General features: G+C 37.6%; 1 protein-coding gene across 1 annotated transcript in view; it reads left to right on the top strand.

Annotated features, from left to right (window-relative positions):
• Positions 1–24,594, top strand: part of PRTFDC1 (phosphoribosyl transferase domain containing 1) — a 42,576-nt gene extending 17,982 nt beyond the window's left edge. The window contains exons 4-9 of the mRNA XM_058831853.1: positions 4,277–4,342; positions 18,507–18,524; positions 19,952–20,034; positions 20,448–20,494; positions 22,620–22,696; positions 23,323–24,594. Coding sequence (XP_058687836.1) covers positions 4,277–4,342; positions 18,507–18,524; positions 19,952–20,034; positions 20,448–20,494; positions 22,620–22,696; positions 23,323–23,370 — 339 coding nt within the window. The 3' untranslated portion in view covers positions 23,371–24,594. The remainder of the gene's footprint in view (positions 1–4,276; positions 4,343–18,506; positions 18,525–19,951; positions 20,035–20,447; positions 20,495–22,619; positions 22,697–23,322) is intronic.
• The last annotated feature ends 282 nt before the right edge of the window (positions 24,595–24,876 follow it).

Raw genomic sequence — 24,876 nt, forward strand, 5'->3', positions numbered from 1 at the left:
GACTTATTTTGACTTTATTTTGACTATCAGTCAAAATAGGTTAAGAGATCCTGTAGATACTATACTAACACTTCCCCAAACAACTTACTCATATTTTGAAGTATTTCTCAGGAGGCAGGTTGCAAAGCAATTTAGTTATGTCCTGGGATCCAAGGGACAACTGAATGGTCTGTCATTTACTTATTTTTTGGTTAAAACCTTCCTGAAAACCCAGTTAGGGAGGTGGAATGATGGTGTGAACTGAAAGAGCTGTCCTAATGGGAATTCTTAGGTTGGAGGATCTGCTGTATCACCCAAGGGGACAAAAGCAACACAGAACAGGGCTTGATGGCCACATTCTTCTCTGTTTTGAGTTTCTCTGATGAATTTTGGGAGAAAAAGGTAACCACATTTTTAAATAAATTCCATATGAACTCTGCAGACTGTAATAATTAGATGTGTGATAATGACATTGTGTCCATATTTCATAATTTAGTTATGCATTTAAACTGTTCTGTTAAAGCTACTTTTTTTGCCATGATTAAAGAATCTTTTTTTAACTGAGCCCAGTATTAATGTACTCCAGATTCTGTTTCTTCAGGAGAGTAACAGATGTTCACAGTTTGGTGCAATTTTCAGATGAGCAATGCTGTTTATAACGAATTTTCCTGAGACCACCCAATTCATTTCACTTGTAACTTGAACTATGTCCAAGTGTTGATCTCAGGAGATGTAAAAGAGATGTAATAATTTTGTGCCCCACCCAGTTCAAAACACATGACTTAGTATAGATGGAATTTAAATATGTATATTTCCAATCTACATATAAAGCAAAAATTTTATCTTGTATGCCATGAAAAATGGTGGTGGAAATAGCATTCTTGCTTTAATTTATCAAGTATTCCTGAAATTAAATAAAATTATAAAACAAAGGTGAACAAGTGAAAAACCACAACCCAGTAATTAAAACCAAAGAAATTGAGATTTATCCTGGAAAATGCAGATTTATTAAGCACAGAAAAAAAAGTAGAAATACAGCATAGGATGAGGTGTGGGGATGTGACACAATGCATTGCATCTTGTCAGAAACAGCTGCAATAAATTTTGTGCTACATTAACCAAAATATAGTCTGATTCTGAGCTATCTCTATCCAAGCCAATGTATTTAATGTTAAATATTTAAAAAAAAAAAAAAAAGAGTTGATAGGGTTTAGGGATTTTAGAAAACAAGTATTGAGGAACTTTGGGCAAAAGAAAATGAAGCAATTCATATTTCTGCATTTATAAGAAATCTCAGAGACTCAATTATATCAGTTGGAACAACTCACAAAGGAAGAAAGAAGCTCTGAATGACTTGAGAACATGAAAATTAAACAAATATTTCTGAATTGGCATTAATTGGTACTGAATGAAACATTTTTTTTCTTTCCTGACATTCATTGTACTTTATACTTAACATTTAGTGCAGTGGTTTTTTGTGATTATAAACTAAGAACTCAGAAAAATGCACTGAGAGGTTCCCATGGCAACCATAGTGTGCAAATTATCTATGTGAACATTATGATCAGGGTAATGTCACACCATGGTATTGAGCCTTGCTGTTTGGCAGGTATGTGTTTTACAACATGAGTTAAGTGATAAATGTAGATAGTTATAAATGGCATTAAAATCAATGACCTGAATTTATTTTTTTTTTTTTAGCAAGAGAATTGCTCTCCAGTGTGATGCAAGGAATTTCTTTAATTTTTTTGAAAATACCTTGGCTGGAGGGTTCTGAGCTGCATACGGAAAAACCATGTAGAAAATGATATGGTTTTTAGGCACTGTGAATACTCAGCCTTGTTCCTTGACGGCACTTGTTCTCCAGTCAGAGCACCAGGATTTTCATAAATGTGTGCAGTTGTGTCCCAACAGCCGATGTGTGAATGCAGAGATTGACGGGATGCTGTGATCCCCCTGCTCTCAATGGCTTTTGTGTTTGCTTAGCTGCTTGCCAGCAATGAAGATGCTATTTCAGCATCTTCCTTTCAGCTGAAGCCAGAAATACCAAATGCAAAGGAAACACTGCTGCTGTGAATACTGTTGAAAGAGAGAAGTTTTTTTAGTTAAAAATAAATAAATTCATTAATCATTGCACCTCACTGTTATCTTTTTTCTCTTTCTCAACTAGCAGCTTAAGGGCAAACTGCCTCTTCAGTAATTCTTGTGTGCTGGTTGCTAATGAAATTCTACACTTTCTCATTTGGAAATGAAAAAATATTTTGTCAGTGCCTTGGTTACACATGCTGTGGTAGATATTAGAAACAATCTGCTTTTTATAGTCTTATAATAGTCTGACTTGAATACATGCCTGACTTTTGAAGAGTGACCTGTCTTGCTTTACAACAAAGGACTTACACTATTAAGCCTGAACTTAAAATCTTCTTGATCTCCACTTTTTACTTTGTTTTAAAATAATCTTCTGAGGAAATCAGTTACTTGCTTTGGTGTTGTTTGGGCTTTTTTTTTTTCCTGTTTTTCTTTACGAAAATAAAAGAAATATTGAAACTTATATTAGAAAATGTATGGGATGTAACCTTCATTGCTGCTCTAGCTCTGTTTCCCAGGAAACGGATCAGAGCAGCATGAAATTTATCTAAAGCTCCCAGATCCGGTGCAGAAAAAGTGAAGGCAGGTCTAAAAGCTGTCTTTTAAAGCAGTGACTGCTAAGACCTCTTACAAAGCTATGGGGTGAGAGTTTTGTGAAGAGTAGAGTCTGAGTGAAAGCCAGGGAGTCTTTTGGTGGATCTACAGAATGCAAACTTGGAGAAATTCTCATCTGGGCAATTCTACGACCTTTGCTTACAGTTACTCAGGAAGTTAATACAGGAAGGTTGTATTAATTTAGACATGAGGACCATGAATAGTTCCTGGGGTTGCCAGATTTCTTGTGATCAGGTATCTGCAAAGGTGCTTGCAAGTCCCTGAACTTCTGCCACCTGGGCTGTGAGCGTGGGCAGGTGTGGTTCCATCTGCACAGGGGGCAGCTCTGACCCTCCAAGTGCTGCCTCTGCTTTGGGAGGGGAAGAAGAACAGCTATAAATCCCTTACTCCAGTATATCTTTACCCACATTGTGAGTCCTGATGTGCCAGTATTTACCTGTGGAAAAACATTTGGCTTCAGAGCACTGGATTTATGAAATAAAAGCAGAGAATTCAAGTATTGTGTATTTTTCAGGTGTTTGTAATGACGAAGCTTCCTGGTGTTACCAGTAAACCACAGTGTCACATTGTGGTACTGGAGCTACTATTAAAATTGGACTAATGCTATCTTCCTATATGTAGGAAGATTAGATTAGCTCATGCATCAATTTGGCAAAAAAAACCACATTAACTATACTTATTTCTGCTCTTGCTTTTTCTGAAAAGTTCATATAGACTGGCCATGAAGACTGGCCATGACTGTATTTTTTAATTTGCCACCTTCTTTAAGGCCTCTTTTGTCTTGCCTTAAAAGCAGGGCTTACACATGTCTCCCTTATGTGATCTTAACTTTGTGTTCTGCTGATAATGAATTTGAGCTAGAGCTGGTGGAGAATTTTCCATGAGAAGAATTTCAACTAGAAATGTTTCTAAAACAAATTCAGCAAAAAAAAGAACTCTTCAAAAAAATAACTTTTTTTAACAGGAAAATCATCACATACTATTCTGTTACATTTAGTTCAACCTGATTGGTCATATTTAATTAATTGACCTCAAGGATTTTATCTTTGAGTCAGTTGAATAAGCAGAGCTCTGGAAACTCCATGACACACTGAAAATATTTTTGATAGTAAGTGATAAATTTTGCAAAACTTTTTTCCCTTGAAAAAAAAAATGAATTAGTCCAAAAAGAGCTGACATGTAAACACATTTAGCCTCTGTTTCCAAAAACTGGTTCAAACCAAGAATTTACTTACAGGTGTTTGCTCAAGTGTTAAGATGCTCCTGTCCTCCCATTTTGAAAGGGATAAATAGGTTACTCAACCCTTGTCATACTACGAAATAGCAAGCCAGGGAACACTATTTTAAAAAGAAAGATGCAACTTTTTCTAGTCCAGTAAAGCCTAGAGTTTGATGTTGGCTTAGAAACAAGCAGGAAATAACAGGAAACCACAGGAAGAAGTGAGGGTGTGGTTTTCTTATACACCAATAGTAACGAGCATTAGAAAATATTCATAAATAAGACTAGTAATTAAGATTCTTTTAAAAGGTAACATTTATATTTTCATTTTATACAGTTAGAACCAATTTCAGAGTTTTATCTTTTTTCTTTCAGAATGATCAGTCTATGCAAGATATGCAGATAATTGGAGGAGATGATCTTTCAAAGCTGACTGGCAAGGTTTGTTCATTTTAAATTTAAGAAAATAAATTCACTAAAAATACTTGAGAAGAGCTATATAATTTTTGCCAGATACTAATACAAAATAAAAGTTATTTATTCTTCTGTATTAAATTGCTGTGATGCCACTGCTTTCAGATTTCAGACCCAAAAAGGTCAGAATGTAGCCTCTCCATCCTTGTGCAGGATTTTCCAATAGTTGTACATGTACCATCAGTGAGATTGTGGGCAAAATTTGTGCTGTAATGTTTCCCCTTAGCTCGTTTATGTCATGGAGGCTTGTTTTTTCTGCCTTCAGTGGGTGCATACAAGCAAACTGCACAGTGCATATCCCTGTTGAATTCAGCATATGAGTTTAACCATTTTGCCTACTGCAGAAAATCCAGTTATGGAGCCTTTCACTCAGAGAATCAAATGGGATTTTTTATTTCAGCATCAAGCTGGCTATATGACTGAATCTGCACTAGGCTTGAGCCTTGTGGTAAAGAGAGAGAGTGGTTTGAGGCAGTGAAAAGGCCATTTTCATCCAGCCATGGTAATACAAAGCAATACTTTGGAGAGGAAGGAAGGCTGATTTCATTAGGAAAATGGTCTGTGTGGCAAATGGTCAGAAAATGGATTCTTTACTTATGCATTAAGGCAACATAATACTTACCTTGTTATTTGTACTGTATGTGCAGTCACTGTTTTATTAGGTGGTTCTAGATAATATCAGTTTCTTCAAAGCACTCAAATGGAGCATTAGCAAACTCATTTGTTTTGCTGTACTATAGCACACAAGAAAAAGAAGAGAAAAACTTAACTTTAAATAGTTCATTAATATTAAATAGGGTTTGATGCAAATAGAACTGAAATTTTAAAAATGCTGTTATACTCAGAATATTTTAGTGATATATATGTACTCAATTTACACTTCTAAATACTCCTGCTGGGTGTTGTTTCCAAATTACCACTAAAGCGTTCATCATATTCTGAGGAAATATTAATACATTTACTACTTTCTAATATTCAAACACTGGAGTTACCTGTTTTTCTATGATGATTTTGCATATGTTTCTCTACCTCACAGGCAGAACTGGCAGTGCATCTTACTTAACATTTCTCTTTTTGAACATAGTTCAAACACTTTCTAAACTTCCTATCCCAGCTCTCCTTCCCCATCTTCCAACCCCAAATTTCCTTGATTAATGGTTGCAGATATTATTTCCAGACATGATATTTCCAGTATCATTTGAATTCACTGGGCACAACATTATTTTTTGCAAGACTTTCGTGTATTTATCTGCCCACTTGTGCATAAGAAGGAAGATTTCACCTTATTTAGTCCTGCTCTTAGCAAAAATTAAGTAAATTGTTTTCTTACAGTGAAAATCCTGGTAGTCTTTTTCTCAGTGGCATGGCTCTCCTGTTCCCAGGTATGGAATGAGACACAAAACTTGGGGGAAGGCTGGGCATCAACATAGTGTAAGATGGCAGGGCAAGGAGGCTGGGATCTTGGGTAGGTGTGAAGTGGCTGGTTTGGGAATAAATTGCTGCTCAGGAGGGGAGCCCAGTGCTGGAAGCTGGGTGTGGAGGCTGAAGCGAGGCAGGAAGGGAAGAGCTGCGGCTGCCAGGGGAGCAGACGCTCAAAGGGTGTGTTTGTCGTTCGTTTGTATGTGGGGCTGTCTGTGACACAGCTGATGTAGGAATAATGAAATAGCATTTTCGCTGTAACACGTGAGAACAGGATTCCCTTAAGACTTATTTTACTGTTTGAAAAGCTGGAATGCAAAGCTTAGGCTCAAATGTTCATGGCTTACATGTCTAAAGTTGGATATGTGAAGGAGTGGCCTTATGTCCACAGATGCCAACTTCTCCATCTGTTGCTGACTTCAGCAGTTAGTGCAAGTATTCAGCACATTTTACTAATCAGCCATTTGTGGGCTGATTCAGAGCCTCCTACAGGCCATGTAAATCTTTTCCTTGAAGTGTTTTAAATACCTCTCTTTAGCTGATGGCTTTTAAATCTGCCGGTTCAGTAACCGTCCAACGTCACTGAGTGAATTAGTTGAAGACTTACTCCAAGAATTCCACTTATTTGCTATCAAGCAGGCTGTGTTCTTCCTCTGCCTGCTTGGAGTATTTAATAAGAAAACATTGTAATTATATTGAAAAATTAATATACTAAGTTAAATCCCATTAACTTACTGATCACGGAAGATGTTTTCAAAAGCACAAGCGTGGGTTTGGAATATAAGTTCCATTAAGTTTCTGTAAAGTTGAAAAGTATCAATAAATGTGAACAGTTTTGAAACTTACAGAGAAACGATTCTGAGATTTTGATGTTGAACTGCCTTTCATCAAGTAATAATACCCTGAACCTCAGCTAGCCTATAATCTTAATGACGAACTAAGGCTGCCTATTGGAAAAACAGCTTACTGAGTGAACATGCTGGTATATAATAATGTTGGGATTTTTTTTTCTGAGAAATCTTACAGAAAGCAAAAAAAATTAAGAGCTAATTAGAAAGAGGCTGTTAAGGACAATAGCTCTTCAGAATAATATCTCCTCTGTACTTCTCTACAATATGTTTTTGTTTATAAAATTGTTATAATCCTGGCAAAAATGTATAATGACCCAAACCATGAAAAAGAGAAATATTATGAAAGTTAGCATACAGACGCAAACTGCCAAAATTATTACCTGAAGAAAATAATCTCCCATTTGAGATTATTCTTCTGTGAAGAAGGTCACTGAGGCAAGAATGAAGTTTTCCATGGCACAAATCATTAATTAAGGTACTTGAAGAATGAATCCTCATATAGCTTAACACTCTAATGCTTTGTAACCATTTCTAGCCATTTCTGCCAGAAAAAAAAAAATAATTAAAAATCTCTCCTTTAATCATGTGAGTAGGGAACATAAAGTTTCTCAATATCTGATTTCATAATAAAGTAGTTAGTTTTCAATTACTTTAAAGCTGAAATGCTCACTTGGGTAAAATTTATCCATAATGATTGTAAAGGGGAAAACATTTTGAAAAGGAGAGATAATCAGTTACTGTTCAGAAATGTGTTTCACAACAAGATGACAACGAAAATGTATGAAGATGAGGTGAAAGAACAAACAATGTAACCCTGCTTAGTATCAGTACTGTAACCATACTGTATAATACTGTAAAAATTCCTAACATATTTTCAAGTATTTGTGACATTTGAGCAAAGTAAGTTTTAAAGCATCTAGAAGCTTCAGTAAGTTCAGCTGTACCAGAGCTGTGAGTAGCACTGCTGTTTATCTCTTTGCATGTACGTATATTTCGTCTGAAGAGCTTTGGAACTGGTTTTGTAGTCAGAAGTCTCCAATGACAGGAATCGTTCTGTATATCACAGCATATATAAAGTATGTCCTGTAACCTTTCAAAAAGCTGCTACACCACTTTGACTTGTCTCCTTGCAAATGAGACAAATTAGATAAAGTCATAAATATAAAGTTTACATATTTTTGCAAATTAAATACTTATTACAGTTGTATAATATACTTGATGTCAAACTTAGATCTGTATATTACTGTTGTCCCTGTTTCTATATAGTATAGAAACTGAACAAAAATAATCATTATTAGTTTTTAAGTTAGTAAGAACTTCAAACTAAAACAGAGTAGTTACACAGTTAGTACTGTACAATTATGGAGCTGGTGAATTTCTAAAATTGTGTCAATGCTTATGTTCTGTATGAATTCCCCTTGTTCATATTAAGTATGTGTTGTTTGCAGTCAGTGGTTTTGTCATTTTCAGAGAAGTGTAGAAGGTAATAAATAGCCATCAAGAAAAGAGGAAAGTGAGTATTTGTGTTTTCTCTGCACTTTGTTGTGTTAGTTTGAGCACTCCATCCTCACTCTGATGGTCTCCTAAAATGGCTGATCAGTTCATATGAAAAAGAAGCTTCAATCAGAAGAAGATATTCACCATGCAGCTCTTCTTAATTCCTTCTGGCAGGATTTGTGCTATAAAATCTCCAAACTTCCTTTATATGTCTTGCCTAAATCAGTTTATCCACTGTCTACCATTTTCTTGCCCAGCTTGCCATTTGCAAGGATGTTCCAGGAACATAAAGCATTCTTTCTTATTTCTCTTATGCCTCTCATTTCATTCCTGTTTTATTGAACCATTTTCTGTGCATGTCATAGGCATCAGCAACAGTTCTGAGAGCTGTTTCTCTATCATTCTCCTAAATATGTTAGCACATCAATATTAAGTAAACAAAAACAATGTTTTATTCTCTAGATTATTATACGTATTATCCTCACCATTTCAAATTTGTTTCTCAGAATTCTACTGGTTCTATACTTCTTATTATTCTCTCTGTTAGTAGTCACTGTCTTAACTAATGTTGTGATTTCTTCCCCTATATATATTCCTTTCTAGAGTAATGCCCATGAATTTGCAGAAAAAATAATGCCATTCTCTTTAGAACATTACATACATGAGACACAATTTATATGACAATAAAGGTATACAAAATTCACTATACACTTTGGCAATAGTCACATCCCCCACTCACCTGAACATCTTACTTTGTTCCTCTCAGACATGCAGCCTTGCCTTTTTCATCTTTTCAAAGGTTGATTTCATGTATCTTGAAGCATCGCACATCTTCAGTACCTCTGCTTAACTGCCATCTTTAGTCACTTCTGTTCTCCATTTTTTCTTAATTAGATTTGATACTGTCTATTCTTCTGACAGTTGCTGTCCTTAACTGTTTTTTCTGAAGCAAAAGACACTATTTTTTCCTTCTCCAAAGTCAATCACCTTTCTTTGCACTTCTTTCTTATGTAATCTGTTCTACTGTTCATCATTATTTTCTTTTGTTGTTGTCGTTGTTGTTCTGGAGGAAGGAAAGTATAAAAAACCTTTACAGCCTTCCTATCCCATTTTCCACATGGGCTCTGCCCAGCCATTCTCTGCCTGCTTCTACATCATACCTGTTCATAATCCTATTTCATCTATGTCGAGAAAATCCTCATCCAATTGCAGATGACCAGAAGGCTGTACTTCTTCATGCAAGTGAGAAAATGGAAACAAAAGCCATTCCTGAATTACCTTTAGATTAATTATGGTAGTTTGTTCTACTTTTTATGCACAACAGAAGGATGCTGTGGAGATGGCTGCAAGTGGAACATGAGTGTGCACAGCATTCAACACAGTGCTCTCTAAGAGCAAATCATCAGGTCCTCCATTATTGTCCACCACTCTGTTAACTCTTGGAGATTCTGAACTTGTTTTACACAATTGAAATAGCTGGTAACCAGTTTGCTCCCATCAGCAGCTGCTACTGACCAAACCAAGTGTCTGAAAAAATACGATTTTTGAGATGTCGTATCTGTCCTTCCAAGTATGTCGTAAGATGTGGATGAGCCCAGTAGAAAAGATTAAAATGAGACATACATGACCTTTTCTAGAACCCTGTAGAAAGTTCCTAGCTATATGTCTCATTTTACAGAAGTCTTTCATATTATTTTTTAACATTCTGATGAAGTGTTAATATCTGTGGATTTCATTCTTGTGTGCATAACAAAATTATTTCATTTCTCACAGGAGCCCTTGTAGCTTCCTTTGAACCTCTTCTCTGAAACTTGATGCATTTTTCTTTAATTTTTATTTGATAGTGATTCTTTAGCTCTATGGCACTGTCATAAAATGTCTTGTTTAACCACTGGTACCTGGGGCTTCCCAAATACAATGCTAAGAAAGCAGGTATTGCATATGTGAAGACTAAACTGATTATCCATTAAAAATTCAGTTTGAAGAATCACATTATCAATTTATGTAATTCTGATGATATAGAGTACACATGAAAAGGTGTCTTCAGAAAGAATCTAGCTGAAAATGCAGACTGCTGAATGGAAATTTATCTAAAGGAAATGAAAAAGATGCTATATTGTTGCTTTTGATTCCCTTATGCCCATAAAACAAACAAAAAAAAGAAATAGAGATTAATAAAAAAGAGATTTTGTGGGGGGAAGGTGGTGGGGCTTTTGGGGTTTTTTTACAAATATGCTTTCACTTGTAGAACTGGACAAATAAATGAGTTCACCTTTTCTTGACATTGTGTATTCATGCGTACTTTGCAAGCTGGTATAACTAACAATATGCTACAAGTGCTCCCAAGTAGTTTAAGAATAGTCCTATCCAAGAAAGAGGCAGGCAGGAACTCAGGATATCAATGGGGACTTGAAGATAAAAGTATTTCCATCAGTCCAAATGATGCCAATCTTCCCACATTAAGGTTCATTTTTTTTCCCTTTCTTTTTTTTCCTTCCCAAGATAGTTAATTGGTCTGATCACAAAAAGGGCTTTGTTTAGAGATTCCTTTATCTTAAGGCCCAAAAGCATCTTGTCTGAACTTCTGGGTGATTAGAATGAAGGGTCCCAAATGATAATTTCTTCACTGTACCTACAGTGTATCTTTTGAACTACCAACAATTTTGATTTAGAGACTTGATGGAGAAGCCTCCATATATCAGGCATGTTATACCAATAGTTAACTGTCATCACTGCTAAAATGGTGAACCTATTTTTTTTTTTCTGGATGTGAACAGTTTTTTGTCTTTTACTGTGGCCTTTTTTAATACCTTTGCCTACTGGATTAAGCAGTTTGCCATTATCAAATTTATATTTCCATATGGTTGCATATTTGCCTATCACACAGTCATTACTTAAGCTTCTTTTAGATAAGCTAATCCATCGGGAGCCTGCTGTACAGTACTGGCATACTGTAGGATGTAAATGAGACAAGGTATGAAGATGGAATTAACAGGAAATTAATAGTAGGCAACTGATATAGTTGGAAGAAATGAAGTTTCAAGTAGGCAGATCCTTCTGTTGGTCTGAATAGAATCAGCAAACTTCAGGCTAAGTAAAGATTGGGAGAAACTCTTCATTTTAACCTAAAGTGGTAATCAGACAATTTGGGATAAGAAAAGTGATTGCCCTACATAATCACCTGCCCTGTGACCAGAGGGGCAGATAAAAATGTTAAGAATTCGTCTGAGCTAAAATAAGAGAGGAAATTATCAGCTGTGGAACACTGATAAATGAGTTGAAGGGCAGCTGCACTGGAGGATTATAATGTGCTGTAAAGCCACTATTTTATTCAGTCCATGATTTTGAGTGCATACAGCAGTTCTGAATTTTTGTTCCCAGGCTCAGCTGTTGAAGGTATTTTGTGGTCTCTCTGAGGCTGTGGGCTGAAAGGTCAAAGTTCTTTTGTGAAAAATGTTCCCCCACTGGGAAATGGGCTGTTAATTAAATAAAAGCTATTACTTCCTGCTACAAACCTTACTTCATTCTAATGTATTTTTTTCAGGTCTTAAATAATTTTTCTTTTTTCAGTTTTGAGTTCTTTCTTTTCTTTCTATTAAAGAAAAAAGAAAGCACATGTATGCTATCCTGCTGATTTTTTTCAGAAACATTTAAGGAGAAAGTACCCTCTTTATGTACCTACCTGATTTTCTTGCTATACATGTGAGGGCTGAGTTTGTCCTCTTAGCTATAGTATGGCATTAAGTACAGTTGTTTATTTGATTACTTAAATATAGTTTCAGCTTTCAAGGAAATACTCCCCCTATGTAAATGTGCAACTTAGAATTTTTACCTTGTTAAAATTTCACATTTTATATTAATTCAAAGACACAGTTTTCCTCAAAGTCTTATTCAGTGCTAACTTCAAAGTGCTACTATTTCACAGCAATTTTCATTTGAAAACAGTGTTCTGAATGGAACACAAAATCCAAGTCTAGAAAAAAATTGTTATTCTTTTCCAGGAAGATGAAAAATAATTTCCATAGCGCTAACTACTGTCAGGCAGGAGGCAGGCATGCTCTCAGTACTCTTCTTGGTCTTGTTAGCTGACATTGTTCCATTTATTACTGACCTGTGGGAAGGTAAACAATAGAAATGTATTGACTCAGTGCCGGAGTAGTTTTCATCTTATTGTAAGTCAGGATTTTTTAAAATGTACTGTAAAAACAACATACTTTCTTGCAGTGTATAAACTTGTGTGGCTTTAAGAAACACTAAATGACAGATTTTCAACTTTGGCATGTTTCCATTATTAAAAAAATTAACATTCACAGAGAATTCTCTTTAGCATGAGAGACAAATTCACATGCTACCCAGGGATTAGAAAATATTTCTTTTTTATTTTACATAGTATTGTCAAAAACCTCCTTTTTCCAGATGACCCAAGACGTGCTTCTATTTTTACTACTGTCTAGAAAAGAATATGGAAGCACAAATTTTTTTTTTGTGGAGATCGAGGTCACACCGCAGATATTATTTCTGCTCAGTTCAAATGTTCATGTACAGAGTTACAAGTTGTGAGTGCCCTCGAAACTGGAGAATTTTAAACTTTACAGCACCCCTTTGCATTCAAAACCACGGAGGACAATTTTAGGGCCACTGCTCTTTAATGTTTTTATAAAAGATCTGGACTCAAAAATTGAATGTACATTAAGAAAATTTGCCAATGATTCTGAAACAGGAGGGGCTGTGGACTTCCTCAAAGGCAGAGGGAGAACAGAGAAATCTGCATAGGCTGGAGAGCTGGGAAATCACCAATAGTATGAAATTTAACAAGGTTCTCCACCTGGGACAGGGTAATCCCTGTTATATGTACAGACTAGGGAATGAGAGGCTGGAGAGCAGCACCATGGAAAGGGGCCTAGGGGTCCTGCTCCATGGCAAGTTGAACATGAGCCAGCAGTGCCCTGGCAGCCAGGAGGGCCAACCCTGTCCTGGGGGGCATCAGGGACAGCCAGGCAAGGGAGAGGATTGTCCTGCTCTGCTCTGCACTGGGACAGCCTCACCTCGCGTGTGCCACAAAGCAAGAAAGGCTTCTGACTATCAAGTGGGTCCAGGACAACCAAATTGGTGCATGGGCTCAAGGGCAAGACTTCTGAGGAGCAGCTGAGGTCACTCGTGTTGTCCAGCCTGGAGAAGTGAAGGTTGAGGGGTGCCCTCATCACAGCCTACAACTTCCTCAAGATGGGCAGTGCATACTCTAGTGACCAGCAACAGGACAGGAGGAAATGAAATGAAACCATCTCTGGGGAAGTTCAGATTGGACAGTTGGAAAAGGTTCTTCACTGGTCAAGTCACTAGAACAGGTTCCCCAGGGAAGTGGTCAGGGTCTGAAGCGTGGCAGAGTTCCAAGAAGCATCTGGTCAATGTCATATGGTTTAGTTTTAGGTAATCCTGCAAAGAGCAGGGAGTTGGACTTGATGGTCCTTATGAGTTCCTTCCAACTTGAGGTATTCTTTGACTGTGTGTTGCACCAGCCTGCCTTCTGCCAGCTACCTGGTAAAAAATGTTGTAAACACAGAATGAATCACAGTCATACAAATTTATCAGCTCCCAGCCATGCCTCTGATCCATCAGTAATGGAAGCTGATTTTTTGCAATGTTGGTTCTTTTACAGTGACTCAGTAGGAAGTAGGAAGTTGTTTCATTCTCTGCAGCCAGCATCCCTTTTCATTTGGACTATGTATATGAAATCTTTCCAGGACATATTTTAAAAAACTGACTGTACTGTCTTACTGTAAGATATATTAGCACCATTATTAGATTTCTGGATGTACTTCAGAGATTGTATTAGTGAAGATGGCTCTACTCAGAAATTAAGTCACCTTTAGTCTAGTCAACATGCCAGTAAATATTCCTATATCCTGTTCTCTGAGTTTTGAAAGTAGAATCCAGAAGGCTGGATTCCTTTTCTTTTCATGTGGTTTCCTTCTTTGTAATAGCCTCTAATATATCTGAAAGGACAAAACATTCTTGATCTATGTGGTACAGGAGCTTCAAACACACACGCTTGAGAAAAAATCTTTTCTTCAGTGTCCTTTAGCTTCCTATTTGTCCAGCTGTCTGTTAGTGCTACAGCACCACAAGCTGATGAGTTTTACTGGTCTCCTGTGCACTGGCTTACGTGAGGATTTCACAGTGAACATGAATAAGGTCTTCACATAACTGACCTTTCACAAGAGAGGCTGTGCACAGCCAGCTGTGCCTTTAGGATGATGGTGACATTACTGATGATGTACTGATTTGTCATATCCATTGCATTCTTCTTTCCTCTGCTATCCATCTGACCAAGGATAAGCTAATCTGTTTCAACCAGTTTTAGTTAGACGGCACTGCTATCTAGTCTTGGACACTGTATATGAAAACATTTCTTGGCAGTTTTGAGTTTGTTCCTCTACTCTGCTGTTCCATCCTTCTTCTGAAATCTAGCTGTAGACTGCTTCAACAGTAGAAAGGCAGGGGATAGGCAGCGATACAGTCAGTTTCCCAGCACAGTATTTTGTCGGAGAGGGTTTGTGTACCAGAGGATGGCAAATCACTCTGAATGCCTTTGGTCATAAGCAGCAGTTAATGACTGAAAAGTAGGGAGACTTTAGACACAGTAACCCTGCATAATGATAACAGAGATCAAAGTATCACTCTGAGCAGTTAGGATGCCTACTTACTTATAGTTACAAAATGTTTTCGTATCTAAATATTTTATAGTGGCTTTTCCACTGCAAAGGCCTTACATACAGGATTTCTCCATAGTACAGAAAATCCTTATCAGTGTTTTGGAAATAATGAGAATGGGCATAATATGAAACATCATCTGTGTTTTCTGGCCTACACATCTTACAGGAACTTCCCCAGGGTATATGATTTCCAACAGTTGGACTCTTTGACTCTTGGGGATGAAAGACAGAGTCCACCAAAATCCTTCCTTCTCAAATTAGTCAACAAATATGAGATCTTACACTTCAGCTGAAGTCATGTGCAGGTGACTATCACTCCTGTAGCCAGACAAACCTTTCAGGCATGTCTGGATCCACGTTAATCCTCTTTCCTTCATATGAGTCATTTGTGATAAGGAGACGCAGACAAGATTAAATTTCTATTAGACAGATGTGTAACTGGTTGGAAAGCTGTTCTCAAGAAACAGTTAATTATGGCTCTCTGTCAGACGAGATGCATTAAAGCATGCTCTCCAGGGACTGTACAATATTTAATTCATGATTGAAAAGACAGAATTAGCATTTAATGGTACTCATACTGCCTGGAAAAATACTACAAGATATTATGATCTTAAGAAATTATTTTAAGAATTTGGATGAAAGAATGACATGTAACGACAATAAAGATGAATACCAACTTCTGTGTTTATACAGAAATCATCTTTTGCATAATGCAAGTGAGGGAGCACTGACTCAGCCACAGTCCTGGAGACAATAGGTGGATCACAAGTTGCACATGAGACACCAGTAATTTTTTATTTTTATAAATTTTTATAAAGGATGTAACTCTTATACTGGGATACATAGAAAGGAGGATTATTTATAAAGCATACAAAGTGGTTCTTTTATTCCTCTTGACACTGGAAAAGACTTCTTTCTGGTTTGGAACATCACAACTGGAGAAGGATTCTGACCAACTGGACTGATTCCAGAGGAGAACAGAAGAGTGATCAGAAAGCTAGGAAATACAACTTATGAGAAAATGTTGAACAAATAGAGGTTGTTTAATCTGCAGAAGAGGAAACTGAGGAAATATGTCTTTCAAATATAGAAGAAAAAAGAGAAGAAATGGCCATGACCTGTGTCCCTTGGGGCCTCTTCTCACACCCGTGGGCACAGGAACACCAGCTCAGCCCTGGGCTCTTAGTCCATGCCTGTGTGGGTACCGACCTTCAGCTCAGCTACAGCCAAACCTGTACATTACTGAAAACATTGACCCAGACCCTGACTAATAGGCTGGCTTTGTTGAACCTGTCTCAACTCTATGGACCTGCCTTGAGATCCATGTGCTGTGTTTAACTATGGCTACTCTCACTGGGCCTGGTATTAAGAGTTCATTTCCATTTTTAGTTCTGGTGAGGTTCTTTTCCTTGTCAACTCTTTTGCTTTCTCCCTATATCGTATGTGTATGTGTATGTGTATGTGTATGTGTGTGTATGTGTGTGTGTGTGTGTATGTGTGTGTGTGTGTGTGTGTGTGTGTGTGTCTGTGTGTGTGTGTGTGTGTGTGTGTGTGTGTGTGTGTGTGTGTGTGTGTGTGTGTGTGTGTGTGTGTGTGTGTGTGTGTGTGTGTGTGTGTGTGTGTGTGTGTGTGTGTGTGTGTGTGTGTGTGTGTGTGTGTATAAACACATCAGTATTTACATATATCACCAGCTGCACAAGTTCCTTGGGGTGGTTAAGCAATTACTCCTGCACATTATCTTCAGGTGTCCACTGACTGAATCAAGTAATTTCATTATGCCTCAGACCCAGGTGTCCTAATCTAGTCCTCAGAAGTCTTTTTCCCACTTATGACTTCATATAAGAAGCCAGATGAGAACAAATTGGTTTTGGATCCACATGGTTTCCTTCAAAAAAAAATGTGTTCCTACACACCTGTCATAAGCTTCTCCTGAATATGGTTTTGGGTCGTCATTTTATCTAGACAACTGATTTACTTCCATTTTTTCTTGAAGGGAGAAGTTTCTAGAGGCAGGGTATCTTCAGACTTTTGTTGTTAAGAGGCCTTTAACTTTTTGCCTTCACAGGACTAGGTGTTTGAGATCCAAAGTTGTGTGTGTCAGCAGCTGAGAGGTTGAAAGTCAGGAGTGCCAAGCAGGATAACCACCAGTGAAACCTGTTATGAAAACATCAAAAAGGAGCCTCCCTCCAAGATTAATATACATTCCACCAGAGTGGAATCAGTCTAAATTAGTGGCTTTCTTGAGTGGTATCTCCATTGCTGACATTTGCTCAACTGCTACCAGGAGTTCCCTCCACACCTTTACCAAGTGTTTTGCCATTTCAGAAGCATCCAGGTATAATACAGTGTGTGGTAACATGTTTCTGTAGTGCTTAATGCATGAAGTATGCTATGTCTCCCTACCAAGCACTGTGAGTGTTAGGAAGAGCTGCAGTATGAATATAAATATGGATAATCTGTATTAATAATTTTTGGTTTGAAGATTAAAAATTATTTACATATCAGTTAATGAAGCTGTTAAAGATGTGCTGGTTGTGAGCGCGCTCCTTTCACGCACTCCTTCTCCATGTGTTTGAGTCTCTTACAGCTCTCAGCCTTGGGTTTCTGTTATGGAAAAGAAGGTTAAACAGTCTCCATGTTATGTATGTAGTAAAGCCAACAAGCCTGATAGAAAGGAAGTGGAATGTAAGCTAGGCTGGTGGATACTGCATGGATATGAAACTATGTGTTCCTGAGGTTTTGCAGGACACTCAGTGTGCACATCTGTGTAAGGTGCATACATTGACAGATAAAGGTATTTGTGAAACAACTTTCCTCTTGCTACTGCAGGTTTCACTTCAGAAAGTAGATCTTAATGTAAGATTCTAAGAGTCCATCCTTTTGATCATGCATATGATCATGCCTACTAATAAATAGATTTTTATTTCTTCTAATAAGGACATTACATCTTATTATTGCTTTTAGTAGAAGAACTGAAGTCTCCTTAGACATTGTAATTCCTGGAACATTGATGAACCATTTCAGCAAAAAGATCCAGCCTGTGTGATGATACAGTCATAAAGCTTGACATCACTGCTCTTGGCTGAGCCACTCCTCTTCAAATACTACTGATTTCAGCAGCAGTATCTGAAGAGAAAGAGGGTGCTTTGCAGTATGAGAGTGGGTGTTACAACTTTCCTAAGTTCAACAGCTCTAATCCTTTACTGTGAAGTTTCTGGGGTGTGGGTGGAGGGAGGAAGAGTGTTTATTTCAGAGAAAGAATATTATTGCTGTATTCTCATACTAACACTGGAAATAGTATTTTAGTGAACTATAGGGTTCACTGCAGTACACAGCTAGAGACGCTGGAATGAAGTGAAGCTCGTCCTATTTGGATTTCTTCCATCTAACTTTATTTTCCAAAGCTACATCCGTTCTTGGACAAAGAGGATCATCTAGACAGAGCTGAATTAAGTTGTGGTCCCTGACTGCAGGGCTTGCTCTTATGGCTGGCTCTTTTTCAGGGCACAAGAATGAAACAGGAAACTCCTTGTGTCCTACTGTGTTGTACATATGCACATGGACCTATCTTCATTTCCCTTTTTTAAACATTTGTTTCTTTTACTATGTGAATATTATGTAATTGTATTCATTTTTGTTTGTCTCTTCCAGAATGTTCTAATTGTGGAGGTAAGCTGGGTGCTTATGTCATATTGTACTTAGATAAAGTCACACAGCCAAATCATGATTGGCTGTTCAGTTTCTAAATCCTGCCTGTGTTTACACTTCTTTCTCTGGGAGGTGGCGAAGAGGGAGAGGGGTTGATTTGCTTAATGGCCTCTCAGTTTTTTTGCAATTGCATGACAGATCTAACTACACTGCTGTCACTAACTGGTGCTCTGCCTGGTGATATCCAGAAGTCTTTGTTTCTGCCTCATTTGATTTGTTCTTTCTGTGGTTTCATAAACTCCTGTTCTTCAAGTTGTTCTGTTCCTTGGAGGATCCTGAATCAATTGCAGTGATGCCCTGCATTTCTCAGGTGCATGACTTTGAAACAGCGGCCCTGCATATGTTTTACAGCCCTAGGGTTGTTCACAGTCTGGTTGGGAGTGTCAGTCATTCCCTCAATGCCCCCGACTCCTGCATCCAGCTCTCCACCCAGCAGTGTCCCCAAGGGACAGTCCATCACAGAGCTGTGCTGATGTAAGTCAGCAGTGTTCAGTTGCAGAGGGAAAGAACATGTCCCTTCACTGGTGCTCCAAATTCTCATATGATTAAGATAGGTGATTCTCTGAAAATGTTGAATAAGCAACTGGGACAGCTAGAGAGCCCATTAGGATCTGCCTGGCATTTCAGAACCAGTCTACTGGTTGGTTGGGAAGTAAGCTGGACAGTGTTATGAGCTGTATACTGTTGAAATTTCTTCTCTTAGCAAAGGATGGGAAAAAAGCCATCAGCTACAGAGATGGCTGGTTACCTCAATAGCTGCCAAGAGTTCCATATTTACTCACTACAACTGCTTTAACAGAAATTAAAAATGCCCACAGCAAATTTTGTTAATGCTATTAAACAGCTGAAGGGTAGAGACAAGGTGTTGCTAATCTACCTCCAGAGTTCAGGATCAACAGCTACTCTCCATGGTCAGTTTTCTAGCCAGGTACCTACTGATCTCATTGAGATTATATTGGACATGGCAGCTCTGGAGAAAGCACATTTGTACTGTGCTAATAAAACAAAAAATAGGGCAGATTTACTCAAGACATGGAGATATGTTGACATACTGTGATCTCAAGCATAATATGAAAAGTCTAATCTCTGCATCCTTGCAGTGCCCAATACAATCATCTCCAGTCCCGAGTTACATCCCAAGTACTTGCAACATAGCTGTTTTCAAGAGGAGGTAGACAGTCCTTGAACTGATAATTTTATGAATAGAAAGTGCTTACTTCAAAGAGTGTAAGCTGAATTATAACCCTTTTTGGATGTGGTTTACAATGCACTGGAAAAATAAATCATCTCCACAAAATAAGAATGTGGAACTTTTCAGTCATTGTCCAGATTTCCTCCTTTCAGCTTTCCTTTTTGTTTTACTTACTTTATCTTTCTTGTTTTATAAGGATATTGTTGGAACCGGAAGAACCATGAAGGTTCTGCTTAACAATATAGAAAAATACAAGCCAAAAATGATTAAAGTGGCAAGGTGAGTAAAAGGATCACAAAACTAAGTAATTAATTAGTGTAGTCCAGCATATTTTCCAGAGTAGATTCCCATTCAGAGATCTTGCTGTAATTTGATGCTGCAGTATGAAGGAGAGCTGTGCAGAGGAGCTGCCTGAGGCACTAAGGGGAGGGTGAAGGAAAGGAGGGGAAATGCTTTTGTATTGTTCTGCCTTGGCAATGACCCTCCAGCCATTTCAAGACTGGCACTGATGGACTTGGGAGGGGAATACACCCAGCTCTTCCCTGCAATCAGGATGTTGTCAGGAAGACAAACAGAAGAAGAACAGGGACTCACATAGCTCAGAAGATTTTTGATAAAGGGAATAGTTTTTATGTGTGTTATTCAGTTACATATCTGGATTTACATGAGGTTTATTTTATTTTTAATTACAGTTTGTTGGTGAAAAGAACATCTCGGCCTGATGGGTACAGACCAGATTGTAAGTGGTGTTCTGAAAATCTCTACTTGACAGTAGAAGTTACCACTACTCTGTCACCTGCCTTTCATAATATTCTATGGACTGCTAGAAGCATTGTAAAATACCAGTTGTCAATGGGTCTGTGGGATGCAATGGAAGGATTTGTATAATTATCATTTGGAAAGTCTACCCTACTTAGGTTTTCCACAGAATACTAACTTTTTTGGGGGAATTTTGAAAGGGTTTAATTTTATCAATGAAAGGTGAGTGGTTTATCTTCTGTCTCTGACAAACAATATTGAAGAGAATATCCATTTCTTCTTTTTCCTTCCTCATTGCATCTCTCTGGAGGAGCTGCAGGATTCCATCTGAGCATAAAAGGTGTTTTATTGTGACTAAGTATTAACAAGTTTTAAATTTTTTTTTATTCAGAAAAGCACTTCTATTTTTTTTCAGTATTATATTTCAAAGGGAAAACACTGATATTATAATTAAATCCTACCCCCTAAAGAGCAGAAGATGAATTGGGCTTTTTAAACTTTCTCCTGCTGTTCAGTTTGCACCACAGCAGCACCATTTCTTTCTAAATTCTTGGTCCTTATACAGTGTTATGATGAAGCTGTAAATGGAGCTATACCAAGCAATTGTCATTTTAGAGTTATTTAGAATAAATGATGTAATAACAGGTATATGGCTAAGTACAAAAAGAATAGATCCATCTAGAAGAAATCGACCAGTATTTGCTACTGAAGAAGTATCTGGTCAGCTGAGCTGGGGAGGAGGGTAGAAGGAGAGTAGGCAGGTGAGTGTCAGGAGGCAGCATGGAGGGTTTTGATTTGGGATGTGGGAGGGAGGGAATATTTATGAAGGAAAAACTACTTACATGTTGGGCATGGCCCTGGGGTTTTGGTCCTGTTATCTGAACTATAATCGAAACATTTTGTTGTACAACTTTTTATACAGTGGAGTAGTATTTTTAACATTAAGAATTTAGTCCAGTAAATTCAGGCATATATTTGACTGGATTCACTAATGTTAAACATATAAAAGAGGCAATACAATTACTTCATGAAGGGCAGCTTTATATTTTTATGTATTAACTTTTGAATGAAACAATTTTTATCCTTGTTTATTCATTGTGTTATGTATTTTATAAAACACCAGAGATCTCTTTTGTACATCACTGACAGTGCTGTATCATTTCCTCACTTACCTAAATTTACAATTCCAATAACTCTCAATCTGAAACAAATTAATAAATTCCTTAACTGAATACCTGTAGAATTTTTTATGTGGACCTATTTTTGTGTCTGTAAGACTGGGTTTTCCTCTAGTTATGTAGAGAACAATTTGGAAAGAGTCTAACTTGTTTTATGTAGTGCTGACCTTCACACTCAAAAAGATGCATGTCTGTGCTTAGCTTCAGGTGTGTGAGTTGTATAATTGAGGAGCACTGCATGCATTTACTTTGTTAAGCATGTGCTTGAATCTTCATAAGGTTGGGGCTTTAATTTAAGAAGCATTTCACATGTTTTGGTAATGTAAAATACGAGATAATTTTTCTATTCTTAGCAGAAAATATATGGATCTCTGAAAGTTACTTCTGATTTAATAGTCTACATTTTTCCATCATTCCTGTGATACAAGACAGTAATCATCACACATGTATACTAATGGAGCTTCCAAATGCAAGCAGAATGTTCCAGCTCTGATTTTGACTTCCTTCCACAATTTGCCAGTGATAATTTTATACAAAATTCCCCTCCCCTCCCCTCCCCTCCCCTCCCCTCCCCTCCCCTCCCCTCCCCTCCCCTCCCCTCCCCTCCCCTCCCCTCCCCTCCCCTCCCCTCCCCTCCCCTCCCCTCCCCTCCCCATTCACATCCCTCTCACAAGTACTCACTCTATGACTGGGAACTGGTTATGGGGCTACTGCTGACCAAGATGTTTCAGGTTCAATGGTAACATAACCCCAGCTGACTATGTATCAGTAGAGTTTGCTTGTTGAGGACCACGCGTGAATTTAATGGCTTATAACTGCCACTGATCTTTTTTTTGTCTCAATTTCTCTGTTGTCTCAATACAGATTATGGATTTGAAATTCCACTGATCTTTTTTTTGTCTCAATTTCTCTGTTGTCTCAATACAGATTACGGATTTGAAATTCCAGATTTGTTTGTGGTAGGCTATGCCTTAGACTACAATGAGCACTTCAGAGATCTAAACGTAAGTTTCTTATTTAAAAAACAGTTAAAAAAGCCACTGATCTACTTTTCCTGTATCTATTGCCATAAACATCCCATAATTTGTATCATCTTTGGGGCCCTGTGGAAGTATATCTTTGATGTGGTTGGGATTTAGGATCCTTTCAGTGACTACAAAACTCCCTACAAAACCTTAAATAATCCAAAGGAGTCCCTGCTCAGCGCTGTGAACAGTTCCTGCCCCCAAGAGTTCCCTAAATTTCCATCTTCTGTGAGCCTAGGGCTCCTCAGGACTGCCACTGCCAGTATGTGCTGAGACAGCAGCAAAAGTGCAACACAAGACATAGGTCAGACATTCTCTGGATGCCGTGCTGCCTGTCCCCTTTCTCTGAGAAGTGAGGATGGAAAAAAGGTGCAAACTTTTCCTTTGCTTCTTGTGGTACTCCCAGGGGTGCACCTCAAAGCTGGGAATTCCAAGTGGGAAAAAGTGCTGTAGCTAGAAAGTTAAATCAGAATTCCAGATGTCTGGAAGGGAAAGAGTAATTATAAGATCAGTAGGTTGGCCAAGCCTAAGTATTTCTGAACAATTAATTAATAATTAATAATGTACTCAGCCATACTTTTGAAATCTGTTCTGGTTTTTTTCAGCACATATGTGTTATCAATGATCATGGCAAAACAAAATACAGAGTCTGAAGCAGTAACAGCCACACCTCGATATTTCTGTGAAGCAGAAATTTGACTACAGTCGCACAAGCATCTCCCAGAAAAGCAATTCAGCTGACTTGTATGTCTTTCAACTCAGTATAATAAGGGGTTTACTCTAGGGATGCTAATGAATATTTACAGAAGTGAGAGCTCTTATCTAAAATGTGAAGCATAGGACTTTTACAGTTACTACCTTTATTAAGTATTAAAATTACCACCTAAGATGCCTTTTCACTAATAACTTGTATGCCTCAGGTCTCATTGTGAACACATCTTTTCTTTGCTCAGTCCTTCATTCCACCTACTGCAATTTATGTACTTCATGGTGTTGCACAAGATAGTTCAAAAGTGCCATTCTGTGCATGAAGATTATTTTACAAGATTTTATTGACTTCATCATGCCTCTAGCCTTGGTCAGATATGCTGCTAACAAATTGAAAGAATTATTTTGATTTAATTCCACAGTTCAAGTTGTGTTGTGAAGTCCTGTGTTGTGTTGCAGTTCATTACTCACTCTTCTGAACAAAGTTTTAGCTCTCAGAATGTGCTGAATTACAGTGCAGGTCAAAATGAACCTTTGCAAGACACTGTTGACACAAAATTGGAATATATCATGGTTCTGGTATGTCATGTAGCCATAGATCTGACGTGTTTAATGTGCTGAATTTTAATCAAGACAAACCAATGCCAGGCAGGTTTGAATTTCTGCATGGTATCCCCTTCTTCTCTAGGACATAAACAGTGTTCTCCTGAGCTTATATTCTTAACTAAACCTCATTAAGCGCAAAAGTTTAATTTTAGTCAGACAATTATTCCGTTACGATTTGATTTTTTTAACTGTCTAAGTAGAGATTTTTTGTAACTATCTGTCATCTTCACGAATACAGATCTGACTATGCTGAAGAAGATTTGTATAGAAATAAAAGAAGAAATGTATAGGACAGCACAGAAAATCAGTTAATGCATGAGTGCTGTAGATCCTAGACTCCTTTTTTTATAGATCATGTTTGAAGAAGTTTGTGAATTTTGGGTACTGTATTAGCTGTGAAAAATTTAATTCTGTATTGAATATAAGTGTTCTTAACAACTTTTTGAGGAAAACCAGTGCAAAGTAAGTAGCTGTGTATCAGTAGCTTTGCTCTGAACTGTGAGAGAGAGATTGTTACTAGCTGCAGATTCCTATAAACTAATAAAGAAACATTAAGAATACTTGTTACATTGCGGAGTTGTTTGTTTTCCCACTTCAGCATGTTTTGTATATCCCATAAAAGTTTTTAAAAAATATGCATTTACCTGGTAATCTAAACATACCATAATTATGTATTCTGTAGCTGATGAGCTATTGTTATTTGGATAAAATCCATTATGTTAAGGGAATGAAAAAGATAAAAGAATTATGGTGATTGCTAGAGAAATTCCTTAACTCATCTCTATGCCTTTGACTTCTATTTTCTGTTGAAAATCTTTCCCTCAGAGTAAATTTCTTCTGTTTTA

The sequence above is a fragment of the Poecile atricapillus genome, chromosome 2 (assembly GCF_030490865.1).
Source record: "Poecile atricapillus isolate bPoeAtr1 chromosome 2, bPoeAtr1.hap1, whole genome shotgun sequence".
NCBI lineage: Eukaryota > Metazoa > Chordata > Aves > Passeriformes > Paridae > Poecile > Poecile atricapillus.